General features: G+C 42.6%; 1 protein-coding gene across 4 annotated transcripts in view; it reads left to right on the plus strand.

Moving 5' to 3' along the window:
* Positions 1–24,036, plus strand: part of IRAG2 (inositol 1,4,5-triphosphate receptor associated 2) — a 65,827-nt gene that overhangs the window by 4,901 nt on the left and 36,890 nt on the right. For 3 of the 4 annotated variants that reach the window (XM_044993624.1, XM_044993633.1, XM_044993651.1), the window contains 13 exons: positions 745–925; positions 1,300–1,370; positions 1,456–1,534; positions 2,921–3,079; positions 7,245–7,362; positions 8,719–8,769; positions 11,152–11,229; positions 15,016–15,072; positions 19,262–19,321; positions 19,434–19,498; positions 19,601–19,703; positions 21,842–21,955; positions 22,719–22,820. In XM_044993624.1, coding sequence (XP_044849559.1) covers positions 745–925; positions 1,300–1,370; positions 1,456–1,534; positions 2,921–3,079; positions 7,245–7,362; positions 8,719–8,769; positions 11,152–11,229; positions 15,016–15,072; positions 19,262–19,321; positions 19,434–19,498; positions 19,601–19,703; positions 21,842–21,955; positions 22,719–22,820 — 1,238 coding nt within the window. The remainder of the gene's footprint in view (positions 1–744; positions 926–1,299; positions 1,371–1,455; positions 1,535–2,920; positions 3,080–7,244; positions 7,363–8,718; positions 8,770–11,151; positions 11,230–15,015; positions 15,073–19,261; positions 19,322–19,433; positions 19,499–19,600; positions 19,704–21,841; positions 21,956–22,718; positions 22,821–24,036) is intronic. The other variant, XM_044993642.1, reaches the window with a different exon arrangement.

Raw genomic sequence — 24,036 nt, forward strand, 5'->3', positions numbered from 1 at the left:
CTGGCATTCCCACAAAAAAACAGGGATGGCACAGTTAGTCACCTTGTGTGTGTCTGTCTGTCTGTGTGTCTCTCTCTCTATTTCCTATCTGTAAAACAAGGACAAGTGCCTACTTGGGGGCAAAAAATGTTTGTAAAACACTTTGAGATCCTCTGAAAGGTGTCCTAGAAATGCAGATTATAACCAGGTCAGTGAAGTAATAGGATTCTTTTCTTAGAAATCTCAGCTTGCCTTCTTGTCATTGTACAAAAAAGTATAAGTAGCTCTAAGTACAATGTTTGTGGGGAAAATCTTCATTTTGATTAAAATAAATACATCAAAATTTCAAGGGGGGGGGTAACTTGCCATTTTCCCGCTAGCTCTTGATATAATTGCCTAACAGAATAAAAGACTAACTTTCATCTAAGTGCTTTCCTTTCTAAAGGAGGCAGTGTTGGTGTTAGTGAGTTAAAATCCCACCTTATTATTGTCTAGAGAAATATTGCTTTGGGGGCAGGGTTTCACCTCAGAAATCTTCCCTTTTTTTTTTTTTTTTAAGGTCTGAAATTCTTAATCCTAAATTTTCTCCTGGCTTCTGCCTCTCCATGTCACACTAGAATTTTTCTAGCCAGTAGCTGGTTTAGAGCACCACAAGTCACTTGGGCATGCTATGAATGTATTCAAATCACCTTATTACAGTGTATTGCCAATATAAAGTTGTCTTGACTTTTAAAATCTGGTACAAAGACTGATTATATTTTTAAGGAAAAGTAGCTGTTTCCAAGATAGTTGATTATCTGAGACATACGACTAGCCGGGGGTCAGAAGACAGTGGTCTTGAAGAGCTGTGCAACATGCTTGATCCTGATAAAAGGGACATCTCGATGGACCTGGAAACATACCATGCTATCATGAAAGAGTGGATCGACGACTGTAAAAGAAAATGGTAACAGTGTATCTTTTTGTCTTCTAATCTCACAAAATGTCTTCTATAAAGACAAGACAGTAAGAATAACTTGTCTGGTTTGCAGTGTTAATATGCTGGGCATACATTAGCATCTGGGAATTGCACAACTGATAGTGACCACAGGGTGGCTTTTCACCACACATCTTCCTACATAGTGTGTTTTTAAAAAAAAAAAAAAAAAGTCAGTAAGAAATTAAAGGTCACAGTATATTTTAAGGAGTGGGAATATATTATCAGGGATGTATATAGCAAGGAACTTGAATGTATTTTAATAGAATGAGTGTTAACTACAGGCTGTGTAGGTAGGCTAGAGTGAATCTATTTTGAGTAACCTCATGGTTTACTTGCTTCAGGGAAGATACCACTAAGGAGACAACAAATACAGAAGAGTCTGTGTTTAAATTGCATGAGAGCATTCTAACAGGTGTGGAATATTTCATTCTTACTCAGGAATACTTGACTTTTTTTTCTTTTTTCCCTTAAACTAAAACTGGAAAAATCTCTTTCAGCAAAAAAGACTCCGGCTAGGATAAACATTACATCAGGAAGTTTAGAGGCCTTAGGTGGAGAGGTGTCCAAAGGAGACCTGTAAGTTTTAGTCATGCAATACTTTTCTTAAACCTAATACAGTTGTTCTTCTCTAATAGGCCTAAACTCTCTTCTGGGAAAAAAAAAATGGATGATGGGGTCAAAGTGCATTCCTCTGCACTGTTGCTAGCAGTTGTTCTCAAACTTATTTGATTGTGCCCCCCTTCTTTGTCTGTAGTAATTTACGCCTGCCCCGCCAGCAGCCACCACACTCTGGCTGCCCCGCTCTGAAAGGAGAGTGGAGAGTGGCGGCTGCTGGCTGGGTGCCCAGCTCTGAGGGCAGAGCTGCTGCCACCAACCAAGCAAAAGTAAGGGTGGCAATACCATGCCGTGCTACCGTTACTTCTCAGCTGCTGCCTTCAGAGCTGAGCACCCAGCCAATAGCCACTACTCTCTGGCCACCCATCTCTGAATGTGCACAGTAAGTTTGCGGGGGGGGGAGAGGTCCCCCCTAAAACTTCTCATGTGCCTCCCTTCCTGGATACATTCTGTGCCCCTCACTTTGAGAACCTCTTGTTGGTAGAGCCTCTTTGAACTTTGCAAAAACCTAGTTACACAGTCCTTGTTAAGAATAAAACCAGTGTTTAAAGTTCTATACAGAACTTGGCTTAACTTTCAAATGCTGTTCATGTGCCTGCTTGTAATGTATGCTGATTCCTCTTATACCGTTTGCTATACTTAAACTTGGCTAATTCAGCTTTGGTTTGCTAGTGTTCACTGATGAACAAAATTTCCACTGTTAATTCTCAAGTTCTTTCAAAGTCTGATATTAATTCATATTAAAAAGTAGAGTGTTTGGGTCTGATCTCAAAGGGTACCCAGCCCTTAGTTCTGTTGGGTTTTTCCCAACTAATGTTTGGGTTTCACTGATGAACAGCATCTTGATATTTATAGTGCTCTTAAAAATCATTATTTTGTGTTCAATTCACCATACAAAAAAACATTCAAAATTGTGTACTCCTCCTGAGTTTCCAGTTTAGGCACGCATCTAGCTTTGAAATTTTCACTTCTATCAATTTTTAGAAATATAGCTTGTGCTAACCACGGGCTTTCAATGGTGGCAGGAGAAGGGGGGATTTTTAAAATTATATAGTAGTTGCCAGTGACTTCTAATGAGAAAGTGACTATCAAACACTCACACCTTTTTATCCTGTGAACACTTGCACACTGAATATGGCCCCATTAATGGAATTATTACATCTGTGAAGTTTGTTTTTGTAGGTTCAAAGCCTTGATTTGGGGATGTTGTGGTAGCATCAGAATAGAGCAATTGTCTACCAACTTAAAATTTGCCTGAACACAATTCTTCTATTTACATCTTACCCTTGTTGGAAGACGCATACTGAGGAAAAACATGGAATTATGATTTGTTTTTATTGAATACAGGGAGACATCTGACTTGATTACCTGTGTAGCAGACCTTCAGTTCAAGAATCAGAAACTTCAAGAGGAGAACTGCAAACTAAAGATGGCAGTTGAAGCATTGGAGGATACCAATAATAGGCTAATGGAGGACAATGAGGATCTAAATAATCAAGTAAAAAGGTGGAACGCTTTCAGCACAAGTTCAGTAATTTTTAACTCCTGCTGTCTGGAAGTGGTGACCAAATTTGCAAAAACTCCCTGTGCTGGACCTCATGTTTATTCTATAAAATTGGAAAAAGTGGTTCCCAATAATCTATCTAATAAGCCACTGAGGAGGAGGAAGAAATGGGGATCCATTCCTGTTTTCCTTAGTTCAGTATTTGGCTTGACTCTTTGTAGTTAAAGGCTCCGTGATTAAATGTTAGTCCTAGAAGTTTATGCCCACCCTACCATGCTGCCTCACTGTCTCAGTGCCTTTGGGGGAAATCCAGGTAGCTTGGCCCAGATCAGCAAAGGGAGATGAGTGTTGTGATGCTAAGCATCACAACGCCTGACTCTTAGATGCCTGGGAAACCACTGGAACAGTGAGAACCACAAAGCCTGAGTTAGGTGCCTTGGGTCTCTAGGTGCCTACCTCTTCCTCTTCATTGTATAAAGAATGAAATTCACAAAACCCAGCACGTGAGGCAGATAGCTAGCTAATGGGAAAAGCTGGCAAAAGGTGGTGTGTTCTAAGCCCTGCCCTTCTCGTGGGGTTAGGAACTGACCTCTGTTTGCAATCCAGAGCTCCTCTCCTGGATTCAGGCAAAATAGACCTGATGGGCATGGGGGGAAGAGAAGGGGGAGGAGTGAAAAGAGGCCTTCACTTTTAGCTCAGTGGTTCATATATTTAGCTGAGATGTGGAAGATCCTGGTTTAGTTCCCCCACCTGCCTGAAGAAGGGATTTGAACAGAGCTCAGCTCACCTCTTGAGTGCCTAACCACTGGACTCTAGAGTGATTCTCACTCTCTCTGGCCCAATTAATATTTTAAATTCTTTTTAAAGTAGAACCAGAGGTGAAAGTAAGCCGGTACAGGCCGGTACGGAGGACCAGTAAGAAAAGGAGACTGGTTGAGGGGAGGAGAAGCCTGCCCCCTGCATAAAAATAGTTTAAACTCAGCTGTTCCCTGAGTGGTTCAGCCCTCGGGGTTAGGAGTGGTTTCTGGCATCCTTGTTAATTTCACTCTCAGTAGCTGGGGGGAGTGAGGAGGGTGTGTTTGACCATGGCAGGGGCAGTCCTTGTCTGCTCCCGGGATGAGGGGATCTCTCTCCAATACTAATATGCACAACAAATACAAGCATTTGGCTGCACAGCTTAAATTCAGAGCTAATAAAAGCAGGTGGAAGGGGAAAACTCACTGTCACATTGGTTTCTCATCTCCTCCCTCCCCCTCCTCCAGCCAGGCTGCAGACAAGGCTCTGCATTCCTCCCCACCCCTTCCCACAGCAGGGGTTCTCCTCTAGGCTCTAGCTTGCAGTAGGGACACTGGGTGAGATGCCTGCTGCTGCTGCCTGCATAAGAACAGTTTAAACTCAGCTGTTCTCTGCACAGTTCAACCCCCAGGGTTAGAAGCCGTTTCTGGCATCCTTGTTAATTTCACTCCCAGTTGTTGGGGGGAGAGGGTGTGTGACCATGGCAGGGGCAGTTCTTTTCTGCCCCCGGGATGAGGGGATCTCCTATAGACAAAAAACGCAATCAAAATCAGGAACCATTTCCAAGTTCAAATCTATCCCATTCCCTCCCCAGCAGAGGATCATGGTTGTGATGTCCAAACTGCTTGCAGATCCTCTTTGAAATGTTACTGAACCATGCAGGGAACAGCTGAGTTTAAACTGTTCTTATGCAGGAGGCAGGCTTCTCCCTCCCTTAGCCAGTCTCCTTGCTGCAAGCTAGAGGGAAGCCCCTGCAGCTGCTGAGTGCCAGGGAGAAAGCACGGAGCCTAGTGTCGGCAGCCTGGCTGGAGGAGGAGGGAAGACACGGAGAAAAATGTGACAGTGAGTTTTCACTTTTTCAGGCTTATTCTAATAGTAAAGTTTTATTACAGACAGTACTGGTAGTAGTAATAGTAGCTTTATTTTCTCTCTGTCATGCAATGGGAGGGATCCATGAAGTATGTAGGAGAGGTGGGTTGCTTGTGATTGGACCATATGGGTAAGAAATGTAAATTACTTTCACCCCTGCCCAAACCCCAGGGCTCCCAGCCGCCTCTGCAGCTGGTAGCTCTGGGGGTGATTTAAAGGGCCCAGCCCCTAGCTTCGGCTGAATCCCTGAGCCTTTTAAATCCTGATTTAAAAGCCCTGGAATTTAAAGGCCCCACCTCTTCCGATAGAGGCTATGCCTCTTCTGGTTGAGGCCCCTCCCCCTCTGCAGGACTCTGGAGTACCAGCAAGTCCTTTAAGTTACTTTCACCCCTGAGCAGAACAACTTCAATATGAACTACATCAGAATCAGAATATGACCTACATCATATGTCATAGTCCTATGGTCTGAGAGGTGAGGAACCCCTGTACAAATCCCTTCTGATTATCCGTGGGGAGAATCTGAACTGGGATTTCCCACCCAAGATGTGGGAATCCTAACTGTTGGGCTAAAGGTACCAACCCTCTCCGCCATTCTGGGTACCATGAAGCAAGTTCCACGCATGCCAAATATATTGGACCCCACAGACACACAAGAGACCCCTCTGCCTATCTCTTTTCAGTTTGCAGATCGTACTGGGCAGGGGCTTAGGTGTCCGGACACCTACAGTAAGGCAGCAGTGTGTGTGCCCAGAGGTAGAAATTTGGGCAGCTCGGAATATTTTTCAGGGTTAGTTGTCAACCAAGAGCGGGTTTTGTGGCTCTCATTAGTTCTGGAGACTGGGACTTTGCCTAATTCTAGGATTTTTGTAGGTCTGGGTCCTCTCTCTGGTACTTCCACAGAGAGGACAGAGCCTGAAAGACCTCCAAAGTGGTAGGTTTCAGAGTAGCAGCCGTGTTAGTCTGCATCCACAAAAAGAACAGGAGTACTTGTGGCACCTTAGAGACTAACAAATTTATTTGGGCATAAGCTTTTGTGGGCTACAGCCCACTTCATCAGATGCATAGAATGGAACATATAGTAAGAATGAAAACACACACACAGAGAGAACATGAAAAGGTGGAAGTTGCCCTACCAACTCCAAGAGGCTAATTAATTAAGATGAGCTATTGTCAGCAGGAGGAAATAAAACTTTTTTGTAGTGATAATCAATATGGCCCATTCCAGACAGTTGACAAGAAGGTGTGAGGATACTTAACATGGGGAAATAGATTCAATTTGTGTAATGACCCAGCCACTCCCAGTCTCTATTCAAGCCCAAGTTAATGGTATCTAGTTTGCAAATTAATTCTAGTTTAGCAGTTTTTCTTTGAAGTTTGTTTTTGAAGCTTTTCTGTTGCAAAATTGCCACCTTTAAGTCTGTTACTGAGTGACCAGAGAGGTTGAAGTGTTCTTCTACTGGTTATGATTCCTGATGTCAGATTTGTGTCCATTTATTCTTTTGCATATAGACTGTCTGGTTTGGCCAATGTATGCAGCAGAGGGGCATTGCTGGCACATGATGGCACATATCACATTGGTAGATGTGCAGGTGAATGAGCCCCTGATGGCGTGGCTGATGTGATTAAGTCCTATGATAGTGTCACTGAATAGATATGTGGACAGAGTTGGCATCAGGCTTTGTTGCAAGGAGTGGTAACTGCCATATATCAGCAGTGTGCTTGGGGAGGTCCTGTCTGCATAGAGATAACAGGAAGGGGTTCTAGTCACACCACGTACACATGCCCAGCTAGGTGATCCCATCAACAGAGCAAAATAATATTACAGACAAATGACTTTCACTGTAGGCCTCTGGCAGGAACAAAACATAGTTAGTGACCATGGAAACTAACAAACACGTAAAACAGACTCTGCTTGTAACTAGTTATGCACTTGATTATAAGTTGTAAGTTAGATGTGATCCAAGAGCAAGCCTGTTGTAAGTGCTCAGGGGCAGTCCATTGACTATTCCTTGGCTGAATGAAGGTAACAGAAGCAGCACAGACCCAGGTGGCATGGCAGGGGGATGCTGAAATAGACAGGAATGAAAAATTCCATAAAAGGTCATTCCTTAGCCCAAAGTGCAAGCTTAAACCTAACTCAACTGGCAGATTCTTGCAGTCTGCCTTAAAGCATGCCAACGAGGATGAGTCCCTGGGGGCTCTTACTGTGTCCAAAAATACTATGTACATAATAAGCTTTAAAAATCTAATGCCTGTGGCTTTGCTGGATTCTTCTTTCTGCAGTGCCCAGCAGACTGTTATGAGAGCTAAATCATTAAAGGAGGAACTGGAAGAAATGAAAATTAGCCTGAACATCTCAGAAGAGAAAAGATGCAATATTGTGACCCAGCATAAACAGCTAGTAGGTCTTCTGATAATATATAAAAGTAAGAAGCTGTACTGAGGGAATGAGCTGCCTACCATTATAAAATCAGGAAATTATGTTCCCTTAATATGGCTGGAAGTTCATGTAGCTTTGGAAATAAAACTCTTGTGTTGTCTTTGCCTCTGATATGTTAACTGCCTTTTTACAACCTCTCAATCTGGGGCACAATGACTGAAATAAACTTTTGTTTGCAGCTTTGTTGCTCCATGTAACACTCTCTAATACTGTCTGGAAGGGATATTGTTGAGGAAGACTAACCTTTTAAAGCACAGCAGTGGGTATTAGGAATGCCTGTGTTCATATTCCTGGCTCTGCTGACACTTTTTTTTTTTGTATGGCTCTTGGGCAAAACACTCGGGGCCCGATTCTCCTTTAACTTACACTGACGTCAGTAGAATTAGGCCAGTATAAAACTGGTGTGAGAAGAAACTTCACTATCCCACCTGTATAATCTGAGTAATACCTCTCTAAAATGTTGAAATGTAATTCATTAGTGTTCATAAAGCACTTTGAGATCCTCAAATGGAAGGTTTTATAATTTCAAGTCTTATAGTGAAGTAAATCATTAAGAAATACTTACAACTGTCCCTATCTGCACTTAAAAAAATCCTCTGGTCTTGCATACAACTAAATTTGCAGAATGTTTGGTGTTGTAATCTGTAGCCACACCTATCTTTAAATCAGTTGACGTTCCTCTAGTAATTCTAGTGCTCTATGCAGCTCTTGTGGAGTCTGCAATTTAGACTGGCATTCTCTGGTTCCCCGAGAGAGAGATTTCTGCAGATAGCTAGTATGAGATGTAAGTCCTTCTTTAGCAGTGCTCAGGTCTTTTTCTTGACCTCCAGAGGTATGAATTCCCCCATAATGCTGAGTGAGGAGCACTGGTCAGTTAAGTTCTCCCCATGCTGTATGATGCCTGTCGATATAGACTAGAACTACTAAAGTTTCATTGTGCAACCAAAAAAGGGACTCCACTAGAATTGTGGGGGGACATGGGGGGGAAAAAACAATATGAAGATGCCTGCTACACTTTTCACCTTATTACAGGAAACTACCGCAAATGTCACATATGCCACATCCTTTAGTAGACTATATTAGTCACAGTGTTCATTATTATGTTGCACTATTCCAACAATGCCAAAATCATCTAGTGTCATTCTAGCCATCTGACTTTTTTTGTGTGGCTCCTTAACTTAGTGGTTCACCAGATCAAGGCAGAGTAGCTTTGAAACTAAGGTCACCCAAGTAATTTGATAGTATCCTATGACTATTATAAACAATGCTACCTTTAAAACATGGCAAGCTGACTCTTCCTGTATTCTCCTTAACCAGGAAAAAGAGAATCAGTCTCTCATCATCAAGATTTCTTCTCTTCAGGAAGAGGTACAGTATATATAAACTTTACTGGTACGTGTATTCCTCTAGTTAAACTGAGCATTTGAGGAATAGAATTTTTCTATTCTTTCAAGCCTGAGCTATTACATAGCAACACTGGTTATGTTCTACAACAGAAACTTCGTAGTGAGTCATGAGTCTCCAAGAGACATTACATTTCAGATTCATCTGGCAGATGAGGGAGAATAAGGGTTAGTTTGTTGGGGGAGAGCGGTGGTGGTGGTTCCCTACTACGGAGGATCCAAAGATGTCAACTCCAGATAGCCCAAACACTGAAATAGTGTCCATCTAAACTCTTGCCCATAACATGCACTTCTATTTCACCACTCAACTAAGATCTGGATTAAGAACTTTAGGTGGAAGTGTTCACCCCAGCTAAAAGGCAGTAACTGACTTCTGTCCGTCAATATGTCTGTCACTGGCTGTGGCCTATTTATGTTGAGAGACGGCCCAAAAGTCTGCATAATTGATCATGGCTTAATGGTGTTTTGGGGGGATAGTAGAGTGTGTTTATGACACTCTCATTTTAAAATGGTTGCTGTTGTATCTGATTGGAGGGAAATATGAAGATCAAGACAAAGGTAGTTAATATTTCATTATAAGTAAATTATATTGTTATAAAATATTCTATTTCCTGAAAAGTGTGGCTTGTGTGTGTGAGAGAGAGAACCAAGGGAGAGAGGAACATGCCATAGGGACTAATGACCCACAAGACACAGTGCAACAAACAGAAGAAATATCTCACAGAGCCAGAGAATTGTGTCCTGTGCTATTTCACCAGGCCCCTCAATAGAACTTCCAAAACATGTCACTTGTCCAATCAATTGCAAACCTCTAAGAGTATGTCCATGCTGTTAATTAATAGTATAGCCAATTGATTGACTATACTTGTGGCTCACTATGAGAAATGTTCAAGAGACCAAATAAGCAAACTCAGCCAAATTTATTGTCTTAAAAACAAAAATGAATGATACAAAGATGTACTTATCTTTCTGTGAAGCTAATCTTCTCTTGCAGCATGTTCACCTTATGCAGAAGGTGTGCTTCAAAGATGCAGCCCCAAACCATTTACATTTATATTATGGCTGTTTCAAGTTTAAAAAGCACTGTCACTGAAGATCCAACTGACCAGTTCCTTATTTTGTTGCTCTGTACCTTTCCTTATCTCTGTTCTAGATACCACATTCCAAACCCATTGGGTGTAGCGGTACATCCCAAGCTGTGCTAGGACATTCATATATCTTGGCTTTTACAGGCTTCCTATTGCCTAATGCTAAAGTCAACTTTGTAAAGTGTTGTGGGATACTTGACGTGGGTGACAAGAATTGTGGGAAGAGCATAATACATTAATATAACTTCCCAAAACTATATTATATGCATAATGTGTGTTGGCTAACACTGCAGGGGAGGTGGGCATGCAGGGGTATGTGTGATTGCAGGATGTGTAGACTGACCCACAGTAGCTTTAGTGTAGCTACTGTAAGTACTAACAATAGCAAAACCATAGCAGCACAAACTTCAGCGTGGGCTAGTCACCTGAGTATGTACCCAGAGTGCCAGGTGGGCATATGCTGCCATGGCTTCACTGCTATTCATAGGTTGGTAAATTAAAGCTAGCTTGGGTGTGCCTAGACAGGTTGCTGTCTAGGAATCGCTCCAAAGTGTACTGTCTTTCAAAGTTTCAAGAGCTGCCTAAAGCTTCTGGGGAGTGATGGGGGTGGTACTGTGGGGAACCTGATCCAAGTGCAGCCTTGAATGGGGGGAGTTTATAGTATATTTCCTGAATAAGACAAAACTCAGGATTGTGTTGGCATAGAGAGAGTGCCAATAAAAGTACATCAGCACCTTGTGTTGGAAAGATCAGTGTTGCTGGGCAGCAGGCAGCCAGAGCTAGCCGGTTTGGTTTCTATGCAGTAGACACTGTAGGTGTCCACATTATAAGGCCAGAGGTGTGGGTGGGGGGGAGGGGGAGGGAGGCAGGGTTTGCATGGTGTGAGGATATTGATCATCTCTTTCTCCCCTCCCCCCCCACCCCCATTGGAGTATTTTGGAGGGGCCAGTCAGTAAGGAGCGATTTGAAAGGAGGAAATCTTACTATCCGTCTCTCTCAACGGGTCATCCAAAATAGTACACCTCTATCTCGACAGAACACTGTCCTTGGGAGCCAAAAAAATATCTTACCACATTATAGGTGAAACCGCATTATATCGAACTTGCTTTGATCTACCAGAGCGTGGAGCTCTGCCGCTCCAGAGCACTGCTTTACTGCGTTATATCCGAATTCGTGTTGTATCGGATGGCGTTATATCGAGGTAGCTGTGTATTTGGTAACTCTTCTTTGCTATGTCTAATAGTTTGCATTTTGATCAGAATATTAGGAATGCCTTGGATACAGATGGCCTTCAGAAGAAGATTGTGGAGCTATCCAAAGGTGCAGCTGAGCTCCAAGTAAGTACTTTAAATTTAAACTTCATCATCACTGATAAGAGACTGCTCACCAAACTAGCCCTCTATTTACTCTGAGTTCCACAGCTCTCTGACACTGTCGGCCATCACAAGATGTGACGTGCTGGTAACAACCTGGATTATGGATAGTGCTATCTGGGTTCTAACAGTCTTCCTGATGGACTATTTTATTTCTTCTCCACCTCACTGCAACCTCATTGAGAAGAATTCTTGTCTGTACTAGACTAGTTAAGGTCACCGTGCTAGAAATGAAATAATAAAAAGAAGTAAAGCACAGTGTAGATGGGCTAAGGGGAATGCATGTGTCTGTGGGCGTTTCAAAGCTCTCTTAAAGCTTAAGCAAATATCACAACAAATATTGCGGAAAAAGAATGAACCTTTTTTATCCTGAGCACTTGTCTCAACTAAAGTTACACATGACTATTGCAGACTCTTGGTTCATGCCAAATAGTTACATAGATTATGACTTAAAGACTTTTAATGCTCCAGGTTGGCTACAAGATCAGCACCTAGAGCAGTGGCTCTCAGCCAGGAGGAGGCATACCCCCAGGGGACATGCTGAGGTCTACCAGGGGGTACATCAATTCATCTAGATATCTACGTAGTTTTACAACAGGCTACCTAAAAAGCACTAGTGAAGTCAGTACAAACTAAAATTTCATACAGACAATGACTTATTTAGACTGCTCTATATACTATACACTGAAATGTAAGTACAATAAATCAACTGGCATATAAATATTTGATAATTGTATGGTAAAAATGAGAAAGTAAGCAATTTTTCAATAATGGTGTGCGGTGGCATGTCTGTCTGATTTTTTTGTAAGCAAGTAGATTTTAAATGAGGTGAAATTTGAGGGTATGCAAGACAAATCAGACTTCTGAAAGGAGTACAGTGGTCTGAAAAGCTTGAGAGTCACTGACCCTAGATGATGATATGGTTTTAAGTAATAGCCAACCTGGGTCTGTCAAGAACAAGTAGTCTTTGACAGGGCTACTAAGCTTTGGATGGGGGTACACATAAAAACTTGATGCTTAGAAAGGCTTTTGACAGTCCTGTATGACATTCTTGTACCCAAACTAGGGAAATGTGGTCTAGAGATTAAAGAATTGCAGGTGGAAAAACTGGATGAAAGACTGATAACTACTCTGAGTACAATGTCTCATCGTCAAACTGGAGGGGAGTACCTAGTGGGATCCCACAAGGGTCAGTCATGGGTCTGCTTCTAGTCAATATTTTCATTAATGACTTAGATAATGGAGTGGAGACGAGTATTATACAAATTTGTAGATGACACCAAACTGAGGGGGTTGCTACTGGTTTGGAGGACAGGATTGTAATTCAAAACTATCTTGACAAATGGGGGAACTTGGTCTGAAATCAACATGATGAAATTCAATAAAGACCTGTGCAAAGTACTTCGCTTAGGAAGAAAAGATCAAACATGCAACTATACAATGGGGTATAACTGGCTAGATGGGAGGTCTGCTGAAAAGGATCTGGGAGGTCATAGTGAATCTCAAATTGAATGAGTCAACAATGTAATGTAGTTGTAAAAGGCTAATATCATTCTGGGATGTTTTAACAGGAGTGTTGTATGTAAGGCACAGCAGATAACTGTCCCATTCTACTCAGCACTGTTGAGGCTTCGGTTGGAGTATTGTGTCCAGTTCTGGGCACCAAAATTGGAGGGAGTCCAAAGTGGTCCACATCTTTCCTAGAGGACTCCAGAGCAACACAAATGATGAAAGGTTTAGAAAACCTGACTTATGAGGAAAGGTTTAAAAAAAAAAACTGGGCATGTTTAGTCTTGTGAAAGACTGAGGGGGAACTTGGTAACAGTGTTGAAATAGTTTATAGCTGTTTATAAAGAGGACACAGTGATCAATTGTTCTCAATGTCCACTGAAGGTAGGACAAGAAGTAATGGGCTTAATCTGTAGCAAGGGAGACCTAGGTTGGATATTGAGGCAGGAGGGGACTTTCTAACTCTATGGATAGCTTAATTCTGGAATAGGCTTCCAAGGGAGGTTGTTCTTATGAACCTCCATCATTGGAGGTTTCACAAGTTGGACGAACACCTGTCAGGAGTCATCTAGGTTTCCTTGGTCCTACCTTAGCACAGGGCGCTGAGCTGATGACATCTCAAGCGCCCTTCCAGCCCCGCATTTCTGTGATTCTGTATTTTGTTCATAACTGTGATCTAAAATATCCCTCAGGGCACAGTGAGAGGAGTCCAAGCAGTGTCATCCCACACAACTTGTAAACAAGGAGTAAAACTTCCATTGATAATTCATAAATGTGACACTCCCCAGGGTTGTGAGGCATTTCTTAGCGTTAGGCAGCCTTGTCTGTGCCTGCTCTGAACCAGCCTCTGGCAAAGCAAGAGCTACCTCCAGGCCCCTGCCAGCCTCGCTCCCTCGGTACCGGTTAGTGAATGGCCCACACCAACCCCTGAGCCCTCTCCAAGCATTCCATGTAGTGTCCAGTTCTTTATTCTCTGAACACTCTCAGAAATACCAGGTATCCTGTTCCCAAAGAAACAGCAGGTGCTAGCTTGTATGACTCAGCTTAGGACCAGAACTCTGCTTTAAACCAAAGCACTCAGATATATGGTGGCAACAAGAATAAGTTTATTATCAAAGACTAGGGATCTAGGAGATCTTGAATCAAAATATTGGAAACCAATAGTTCTATGTATATCAAAATCTTAATACGCTTTCTAGAGACTCAGATTGCTAACAGGTTAACCTCCTGTCTAAATAAGTTTCTCGCTCAAAATTCTCTGCAGCACTTTCAACCAAGGCTGGAGGAGACCCCACTTTCATAGGTGCAGGATAACAGGGGGGAGTCTTTGCCTTCTAGAAATACAAAGTTCACTGTCTTCACTCATGAACAGGACAACTCTCTCTCTCTTCCCCCCCACCCCACCCCACCCCGGCTTTTTCTTCTGTATGCTTCTCTCCTGTTGATTTCACATCTTAGTTAACATCTGACTTTGGATGGAAATGGGCATCCATTGTGTTAGTTTACAATGCATAGTTTACATCCCAACAGAGAGATGCATGTTCCTTACCTCCTGAACACCTGTATTTATTTTTTTCCACCTTTGCTAGTGACTAATATCTTAACACAGATTTTTTTCAGTATATAGACAGAACTTCTGACATAGCATTCACACATACTTTTCACAACTATATTAATGACCAGTGTGACACTGGATTTCATTTGAGACCTCACATAACATTCTGTGGTCAACTAATATGTACACACTGGACTCAGGAGACTCTTGTAACTCCTCTACACCCCTCCCCACTCCCTGCTAGTTGGCATTAAGAGGTTTTTGGGTCACAATATAAGCTTATGATGCCCTTTCCCCCTTGGTGGGGGCCAGGGGCGGCTCTAGCAACTTCACTGCCCCAAGCATGGCGGCATGCCGCGGGGGGCGCTCTGCCGGTCCTGCGGCTCCGGTGGACCTCCCGCAGACGTGTCCGCAGAGGGTCCACTGGTCCCGTGGCTCCGGTGGACCTCCTGCAGGCACGCCTGCGGATGCTCCACCGAAGCCGTGGGACCAGTGGACCCTCCGCAGGCACGCCTGCGGGAGGTCCACCGGAGCCGCCTGCCACCCTCCCGCGGCACGCCACCCCAAGCACGTGCTTGGCGTGCTGGGGTCTGGAGCTGGCCCTGGTGGGGACTAAAATTGTAATACGGGGCACTTGAATCTGCATGCCAATAAAAGGCCTTTCTCTAATCTCTTCCTCCCTTCAGATGCGAGTGCACCTTTATGAGAACACTGTGGTGAATAAAGATGCCAGTCTATTGAAGGTTAGTAGCTTTTGTGTCGCGACTGTATTGATCGAAATTTCTGAACATGGGGCACTTTAACTTATGGGGAAAGCTAATGAAACCATTTTACTATAATAGTTTAATACCTTTCTGTGCGATAGTACCTTACTCCATGACTTCACTGGGGCTATGAATAGATCAGGGATCAGCAACCTTTGGCACACGGCCTGCCAGGGTAAGCACGCTGGCAGGCCGGGCAGGTTTGTTTACCTGCCACGTCCACAGGTTTGGCTGATTGTGGCTCCCACTGGACATGGTTCACCGCTCTAGGCCAATGGGGGCAGCGGGAAGCGGCGGCCAGCACATCCCTCAGCCCGCACAGCTTCCCACCGCCCCCACTGGAACTGCAGCCAGTGGGATCCGCGATCGGCCGAACCTGCAGACGCAGCAGGTAAACAAACAGGCCTGGTCCACCAGGGGGCTTACCCTGGAGAGCCGCATGCCTAAGGTTGCTGATCCCTGGAATAGATGTTACTCAACATAAGTTAGGGCATTGGAATCTGGCCCTAAAGACACAGGGGCCTGTTTATATCCAGCAAAAACAACAGACTCCAAAAGAGGTAGAAAAACTTGACAGGCTATATTCTTTGAAGTAGATGGGAAGAACATGCATGCCCAATACTTTAGCTTCTAATCTCAGCATTTTAGGATTTTTTTTTTAAAGTTTTTAGATCACTTTTCAATTTAAATGATCTTCCATGGGCTATTCCTCACTGGGTAAAATGTGGTAAATTGCATCTCTGCCTATGAGCACACATTTTCTCTTCGGTTTCTCTTTTTAAAACCCAGCTTGAGTTATAGGGGATGCAAATGTAATTTAGAATCCTGGGCCTCCTTTTGGATTCTCAAATCAAGCCGATGTGCATTTCAAAAATCTTGGTCAATATGTATTTCATCGCTGGGTCAGAAAACATTCTGACCACCAACGTTTCTACAACAAGGACTGCACATGCATTCTAAATGTGATGAGATTCCAACTTAAAAGTAACTTACTCAATAAATATTGCAGTAGACAATTCATAGGAAAGGTGCCCCAGGCAAAGCTTATGTTCTCTAGAATGGCAAAGACTTAAAATTCTAAAATATCCTCAATTGTTGATTTACAGCTCAAGTGATTCAAAGCCTCTGTGCCTTCTTTAATCTGTCCTTCTTATGGGTTATGTTCACCCAGTCAACTGACCAAATAGAAACTGGATTTTGAATGCAGTCTGGAGGACTGAGTACTCCTGCAGTGATTGATCCACAGAGGAACTTGCATAAACTGACTTTAAATTTTGGATAAGGAATATATTAGAGAAAATTATGATTTGCTTGGAGACATTGACACTTGCAGGATGAGCTACTATTCACAAAGTAAACTACCCCTATGATGCCACTAACATAAAATAAAAGGTATTGGAGTAGGACCAATTCTCAGTTAAATGTACTACAGCAACATCTAAGTATTACTATTCTCCCAGGCTGCAGCCACAGGAAACATGCGAGGATGAAAGTTTAGCTGTTCTCCATCTTCTGTTTTGTTTTGGTGATCTTACAGGCTTAGAATAGACTTTTTTTTTTCAGCAACTTCCTTTTCTTTGCTCATTGGTGCATAGGTTCTCAGTGCATGTAACCTCACTTTTTTGAACAACTATTCTTGTGGTTTTAAAATAATAGTAAAAAGGGACAGTGTACCAAAAATATTTCATGTTGCTTCTGCTTTAAGGAATGCTCTGTAGCTGAGCTTCTGAGTATGTGAACTGTTAATGTAACTGTAATACATCTTTGAAACATGCGTAGCCATATAAACTGTCAGTAAGTTGCCACTTTAACTAATTCTACATTTTAAACCTGAAATGTGAAACACTCGCATCAGTGCTTCTCTTAGTTGATTTTATTTTTATTTTGCATGTGTGCAGCCCTCTTTTCTGCGCCCACACCTGTAGAGATCTGAACAAAGTGTGGGGGGGAACTTTTGTTCATAAACCTTATGCAACCTGTTTGTTCCATACAGAGCCTTAAGACAGAAACAGCCATGGTATAAATTTGGGGTTTGTTTATCCAAGCCATCAAAGTTTCAGGGGGGTAGTTAATGTAGTGGTGACTGCTGTCATGAACTTATGTACCAGATATAGACTGGCTACGTAGCTTGCCTATTAAACACACCAGATGTGTTCATCCTAAGATGCCTTAATACTTTGGTAGGTATGGCTGAGATTTGTTTAAAATGAGGTATCTTGCACACAGTGCCACCTAGTGGCTTAACTGTATAATACAGTTTAGCATTCAATTACAGCTGAAAGAACAGGAGTACTTGTGGCACCTTGGAGACTAACAAACTTATTTGGGCATAAGCTTTCGTGAGCTAGAACCCACTTCATCAGATGCATTAAGTGGCAAATACAGTAGGAAGATGTGTATATACACAGAGAACATGAAAAATGGGTGTTGCCATACCAACTCTAATGAGACAAATCAATTAAGGTGGCTATTACCAGCAGGGGAAAAAAGTTTATCACAAGGAAAAAAAAATCAGGATGGCCCATTTCAAACAGTTGACAAGAAAGTGTGAGTAACAGTAGGGGAGAAATTAGCATTGGGAAATATTTTTTTTTAAACAACAAAACTATTCCTCATTCTTTTTGCTGATACAGACTAACAGGGCTACCACTCTGAAACCCATTACAGCTGGTAATTAGCTTCAGTTTGGCCCAATCTCTGAGTTCCTGTACAGTGCTCTTAAAGTATTTGAAATAGGCTAAGTGTGTGTGTGGGGGGGGGGATTGTTAATTTTTAACATGTTTTGTTAAAAGTCTAGGGTATGGCTACACTTGAGAGTTGCAGTGCTGGTGGAGGCTTTCCAGCGCTGCAATTAGTAACTGTCCACACCTGCAGGTCACATCCAGCGCTGCAACTCCCTGGCTGCAGCGCTGGCTGTACACCTGGGTCTGCTTGGGGTATAATGATTGCAGCGCTGGTGCTGCAGCGCTGCTCGTAAAGTGTGGCCACACACCAGTGCTGTTATTGGCCTCCAGGGTATTAGGAGATATCCCAGAATGCTTTTAACTAAATTACTCTTTGTTTTGTTATGATGCCTCTCTTTGTTTTGTTGTGAACTCGGGGCTCCGGGAGCTGCTTATCTAAAAAACAAACACAGCTCCTGTTTGCTGTGATCAATCTGTAACTGACTGTGAACAATCAATTGAGATAACCCACTACCTTGCTGTGAATGAGGCAGGCAGGGGGATCAGTGTTTGCTTGAGGAGAGAAACAGCGGGGGCGGGGGAGAGAAAGGGAGTCCGTTGGAGCAGCTGCTTATCTGGTCTGCAGGCTGTTTGTAAATGAGGGGTCGGGGAAATTTTCAGATTTTGCAAGGCAGGGAGCTGATACACAGTGTCGGCTCCAAAAATCCCCCCCCTCTCTCTCCCCCGCTCCCTGTCACACTCCACCCCACCCCCCTCTTTTGAAAAGCACGTTGCTGCCACTTGAACGCTGGGATAGCTGCCCATAATGCATCACTCCCAACAGCGCTGCAAATGTGGCCACACTGCAGCACTGGTAGCTGTGAGTGTGGCCACACACCAGCACTTTCCCTACACAGCTGTACGAAGACAGCTGTAACTCCCAGCGCTACACACCTGCAAGTGTAGCCAAACCCTTAGACTAAAAATACCCCACAGCTATAAGCACATACGTTTTAGAACTAAACCACCTGAAAGTTCTAATCACTTGTGTTTTTTATTTAACCTCCTACTACTTGCATCTCTAAAAAGCAGTAAAAAAATGAATAACAGACAAAATATACAAGCTGTGAAGAATATCAGTAATGGGAAGAGAGGGTGCGGTCTAAAGTGAGTGGGGAAGGCCTCCAAACTTTGCTTTCTATTTAGGATTGCCTCACAAATACAACTATGTACATTTGGTTGGATTTCCAAATACAGAAAGTATAAAACTATTATGTGATTAAACCCTTCCTTTCTTTACCCTTATCTCTATCCTAGCAGTCCTCTTTGTAAAGCTCTGGAAGATCATGATTTGCAATTCAAATTCTAACAGCATAACGTGCTAACTTGTCAAGCAAGAGAGTCTCATGTACAGTGTGTAACTGAAGTAATGCCAGTTACTTCATTTCAGCATGCTAGCCACTAGGTTCTGTGCCACTAACTCTCTTTCCACTCAACCTTTGCAGAGAGATTTGGACATCCAAGAACTGAAGTCTACCATTGTGGAATACTCCTCTGTAATCGAGGTAGAGTAGTGGCTTTTCCTTGTGGGAGCATTTGAGAAAAATACAAATTTTTATAAGTTCTTATTCTGTATAACATAGTGAATTTATGAACTCTCTTTGGATGTGATTCTAGACATTACGGGTGGAAAAAAATAAACTGGTAAATGATATGCAACAAATGCAGCAAGAGCTGATTTCGTGAGTATCTGAATTGGGAATTCCAGTAATTTTCCTTTTTCTCAGGGAAAAAAACTTGGTGGATTTTTATGTAAAATTTTTGCTGTTCTTTTCTCCTTCTAGAAATGGCATAGACTTCCCACTGATATACAAATTTAACAGCAGCATCCTTGAAGGGACAAATTCATTGCACAGTGAATTGGCACTTGCTCAACAATCTATAGAGGTATGAAACTTTGTTTGAACACTTCAAATTATGTACATGTCTTGCACCACTAATAACTTCCTACATAGGAAGGACCCTCGTGGCTCAAAACTACCGTGGGTTATGCACGGGACTCTTGATTCTGAACAGATAGGCCTGAAGTCCATAAGTCACCAGACAACTACTACACTGGCAGCACAAGCTTATCATATGCAGGAGGGCTATACCCATGGGCGGAGAATGAATGGGAAGGAAGTAGAGACGTTAGTTAGTCTGTCCAGCATCTAAGGTCACTTAAATCTTGGTGCCTCTGCTAAGTTTATCAATGGGTGTCAGTTGTGGTGTTTTTTGTAATGTGGACACTTGCACAAATAGTTTATCAAAAAAATGCAGTTTTGTCAACCCAAAACTGTTTTGCAAACTTGACGCAAATTCAATAAATAGCTTTGCCAGGAATTTCTTCTCAGGACTTCGATTCCATTCATAAAAGAGGAGGAAGGGAAGAGGGCCCAGTGGCTATTCCTTGTGAGCTTGAATGACTATGAATTGTCTTTGTGAATGACCGTGAATAGTCCATTGGGCCAGGGAAAGTAAGTGACTCCATAGCCTGGTAACTGAGGCACTCTCCTAGAAGCGGGGAGACCAAAGTCCTTGTTCCAATGACTATTTGATTATTAAAAGTAGAAAACCTTCAATAGGGGAGAGTGAGGGAGCCTTATACCAGAATATCCCATAGCCCAGTGGCTAGGGTGCTCTCCTGCGCTATGGGAGACCCAACTTCAAACCCCTCTTCTACGTGCAGCAAAAGAACCCACATCCCAGATGAGCACCCTGACCACTGGGATAAAAGTTTTTGTAAGGAGGGTGGCAGCTCCTTGTCCTCCTCCAGCTGTTTTTTAAATCTAATCCTATAAAAATGCACCCAACAAAATATTTCTGGATGAACGACATTTCATTTGACCCCAAATGGATTTTTTTTTATTCAACAAGTTTTTCTGAAGTTTTCTAATTTCATTTGCCAGTTTTTTTTCCAGTTGCCAGAGAACTGAAAAATCAGCTCTTCCAACTCTATGGGACGCGTGACAGTTGAGAACACGAATGTGCTAGACTGAACAGCTATCTGAAGGGAGCCACTTTTGGTTCTTGCTAGCCTCGGTTGGAGTCAAACCAACCTTGTGGCAAGAGATTGATACCTGACTACCAACACTCTTACCTTTCCAGTGCTCTGAAAGAACTATTGAAAAATAGCTTCTGTGCTGTGGAGTGCAACCCTAGTCCCATTCCTGTATGATTTGGTGCTCTGTGCATGTTAGAAGGACTGACTTTAGAGTACTGTCCTCCTTTAGCTTACACCGTTGCTGTCCTACAGCACTGTCTTGTTACAGACCGGAACAGCTCGTACTTCTGTTACTGGTACACAGCCTTGTTAAAGGGAATCATTGCCATGGCATATAAACCTATATTTCCACTAGCTTGCGCAATGAAATCTTTGTCCAGCTACACTTTTAAAAGCCTTCCTAACAGCACTGACTGCCTCTAGCTTAGTCAGTGAGATGAGTCTGTTGGTCACTTTACCATTTTCTGAGTGCACGAACCAGGTGAGGGAGGCATTTGCAGAAAGAGACTGCAGGGGACTATGAAGTAATGTTAAAATGCACTGTGCCTTCTGTGGACTTGAAAGCATGAGGAATAATTGGACAGGCAGTAATCTAACAGGGGAAAGCAAAATATTTCCCTGTGCAGAAGTTTTGAACAGTAGCCTTCATTGTAGTGAGCCTCCATATTATGTTTCAGATTTTCATTTTGTGTCAAAGGATAATAGCATGAGGTGAGGTCCTATTAAAACAAGTGTGAAACAGGTCTAGACTCCTTTCTATTCTTTGTCACTCCAGGACTCCTAATACCCTATCCATTTTTGTGGGTGGGTGGGTGAGGAGATCTACCTCGCTCAGACCATTCCAACAACATTTCTAGTTCTTAAATATCCATGACATGATGCATTTTTGCAGCCTTGATAGGCTTAAAATTCCCAGTAACTCTGACCTTCTGGTAAACATAACACAGCAGTACTCCCAACAGTTCTATATATTACTGGTGCTGGTCTTTATAATACAAATGATCTCAAGGGACACCTGTTTGGCTTTTTAAAAAATATATAGCTCGCTGGAATTGAATGGGCGGCTTTGGACGAAACATTGGACCGAGAGGTGCTATTGTTACTGCAAGGGCCTGAACAAATGGGAGAAAACTTTAAGGCTACCATCCAAAAACTGGTATGATATTGCATAAGTAACTATTTATAGGAATGTTGGGCTCTTTCAGATTTTTAGTCTTTTCAAATCATCCCATAGTCAATGTTTCCACATTAATCAATGGATAGAGAACTGGTCTCTTAGGAGCATCCTTCTGTTTTCCTGTAGTGGAAGGCTTCTCTAATTTAAAACAAATCATCAACCAGATTCCCCATGTCACACTCACTTTCTGCCTTGAGAACTGAACCTTAGAGTTACCATAAGACCGGAGTAAAGGGAAATGCATACTTGTGCTGTCCCAGGAGCAACTGAGGGACTGAATTGGACCAAATTGTGATTGTCCCCTGCTTCCACCTCACTACGGTAATCGGTTCCTGCCTTTTCCCTGGTGATTATTCCTATCCCTGCTGCACTGGCTCACTTGTGGTGGCCAGTGCATAACTGAGTGCCGTGCACAGTTGAGGCTCTGTCCCAGCCTACTCTCCTGTATGGGAGGGGAGTGTAATTGTTCTGCAGAATCTGGGTGAAGGGAAGAGAGTAAACTGGAGATATAAATAGCCCATGCCGAGGTGCATAAAGTGGTTCATAATTGAGACCTGAAGTGAGGCAGTTTTGAATGACTATATTTGAATCCAATTATCTGGAGGCAGTGCTTCCTGTCAGTTACTTTTATGATGCATCATTTATTGGAGAAATTTCTCTAGTACTGTTAATAGTCTGATATCCTGCTTAGGTGATATTGTGTAGCATTAAGTATTTGAAGAATTAATATGTATCTTTTCAGCAAGAGGAAGCCTCTGAAGCAGAGGAACTTGTTGTGACCACTTTGCAATGGGTAGCAGATCCTGAGGTGAATGTGAGCGAGACTTGTGAAAAAAAGCTTGTGGTAAGTAACCCTGCTCTTCAAGCCACATTATTTCTGAAGTGGTGGTGTTGAAGAGCTAAAAAGCTAAGGGAGGGTGTTTGGTGTAGCCTTCAGATGATGCTTGAGGACAGAACTAATAACAATCCTAGAATTATAGACTTTAGACAATCATAATGGTCTCATCTGACTTTAGTCTGACCTCTTGCACAACGCAGGCCGCAGAATCTCACCCACCCACTCCTGTATCAAACTCCTAAACTATGTCTGAGCTATTGAAGTCCTCAAATCGTGGTTTAAAGACTTCAAGGTGCAGAGAATCCTCCAGCAAGTGATCCATGCCCTCTGCCAATCTGCCCTGGAGGAAAATTCCTTCCCAACCCCAAATATGGCAATGAAGGGCTTTCTAATTAAAGGATGGGCAGATTTTTTTTAAACAAATGGAACCCCTCCATTTTATACCCTACTTCTCCTCATTTTATCCTTTCTTCTTTGGTATATTTCTCATTTGCTTGTGGTTATGCATTTACTTGCCTGAATGGAAGGATAGATTGAGTGGTTTCATGAGGAAAACAGTGTTTTCCTCCACACTTGCTGTATAAACCTGAACTACTTCTATTCCACATACCATATTGACAATTCAGGTGTAATTTAAACATCTCAATTACAGCTAGTTGGAAAATGGGAAAAGGGTTCTTCTGTGGTGGGAAAAATTACTCATTAGCCAAAAACCTTTAGACTCAAAAACCAAATTTTTGACTTGGAAATGTCACCACTGTGCCTCACCCAAACTACAGATTACATATCCCATGCAACCATTGTTTATGGGCTAGAGCTCCTTGGCCACACTACATATCCCATGATGCACTATTCTCCTCTCTTGCTATGTTGCTGTGGTAAATATGGAAAATACCTGATGGTTCTGTATCATGAGGTAGTTGGTCTGGGAACCCAACCTATAGCATTTCCAAATAAACTTTTTTGGGGATTTTCAGATTTCCCCTATAATAACAAAAAAAACACCACCTTTCTCTAAAATCAGACACTTTTTGGGAGGAGGAGGGGTGTACATATTGTTGAAAACCCAACTTTGTATCAAAAGGTTGGATGGAAAACTTTAGATCAGACCTGATCTCAATAGCTCACCCAGGAATAGAGTTGCCTCTGAATCAGGGTCATCACCTGGGAAGACAAACTTCTACATATAGTCTTCTGCTTTGTTTTTGTGGTAGCGGCAGCC

This window comes from Mauremys mutica, chromosome 1 (assembly GCF_020497125.1).
Source record: "Mauremys mutica isolate MM-2020 ecotype Southern chromosome 1, ASM2049712v1, whole genome shotgun sequence".
Taxonomy (NCBI): Eukaryota; Metazoa; Chordata; order Testudines; family Geoemydidae; genus Mauremys; species Mauremys mutica.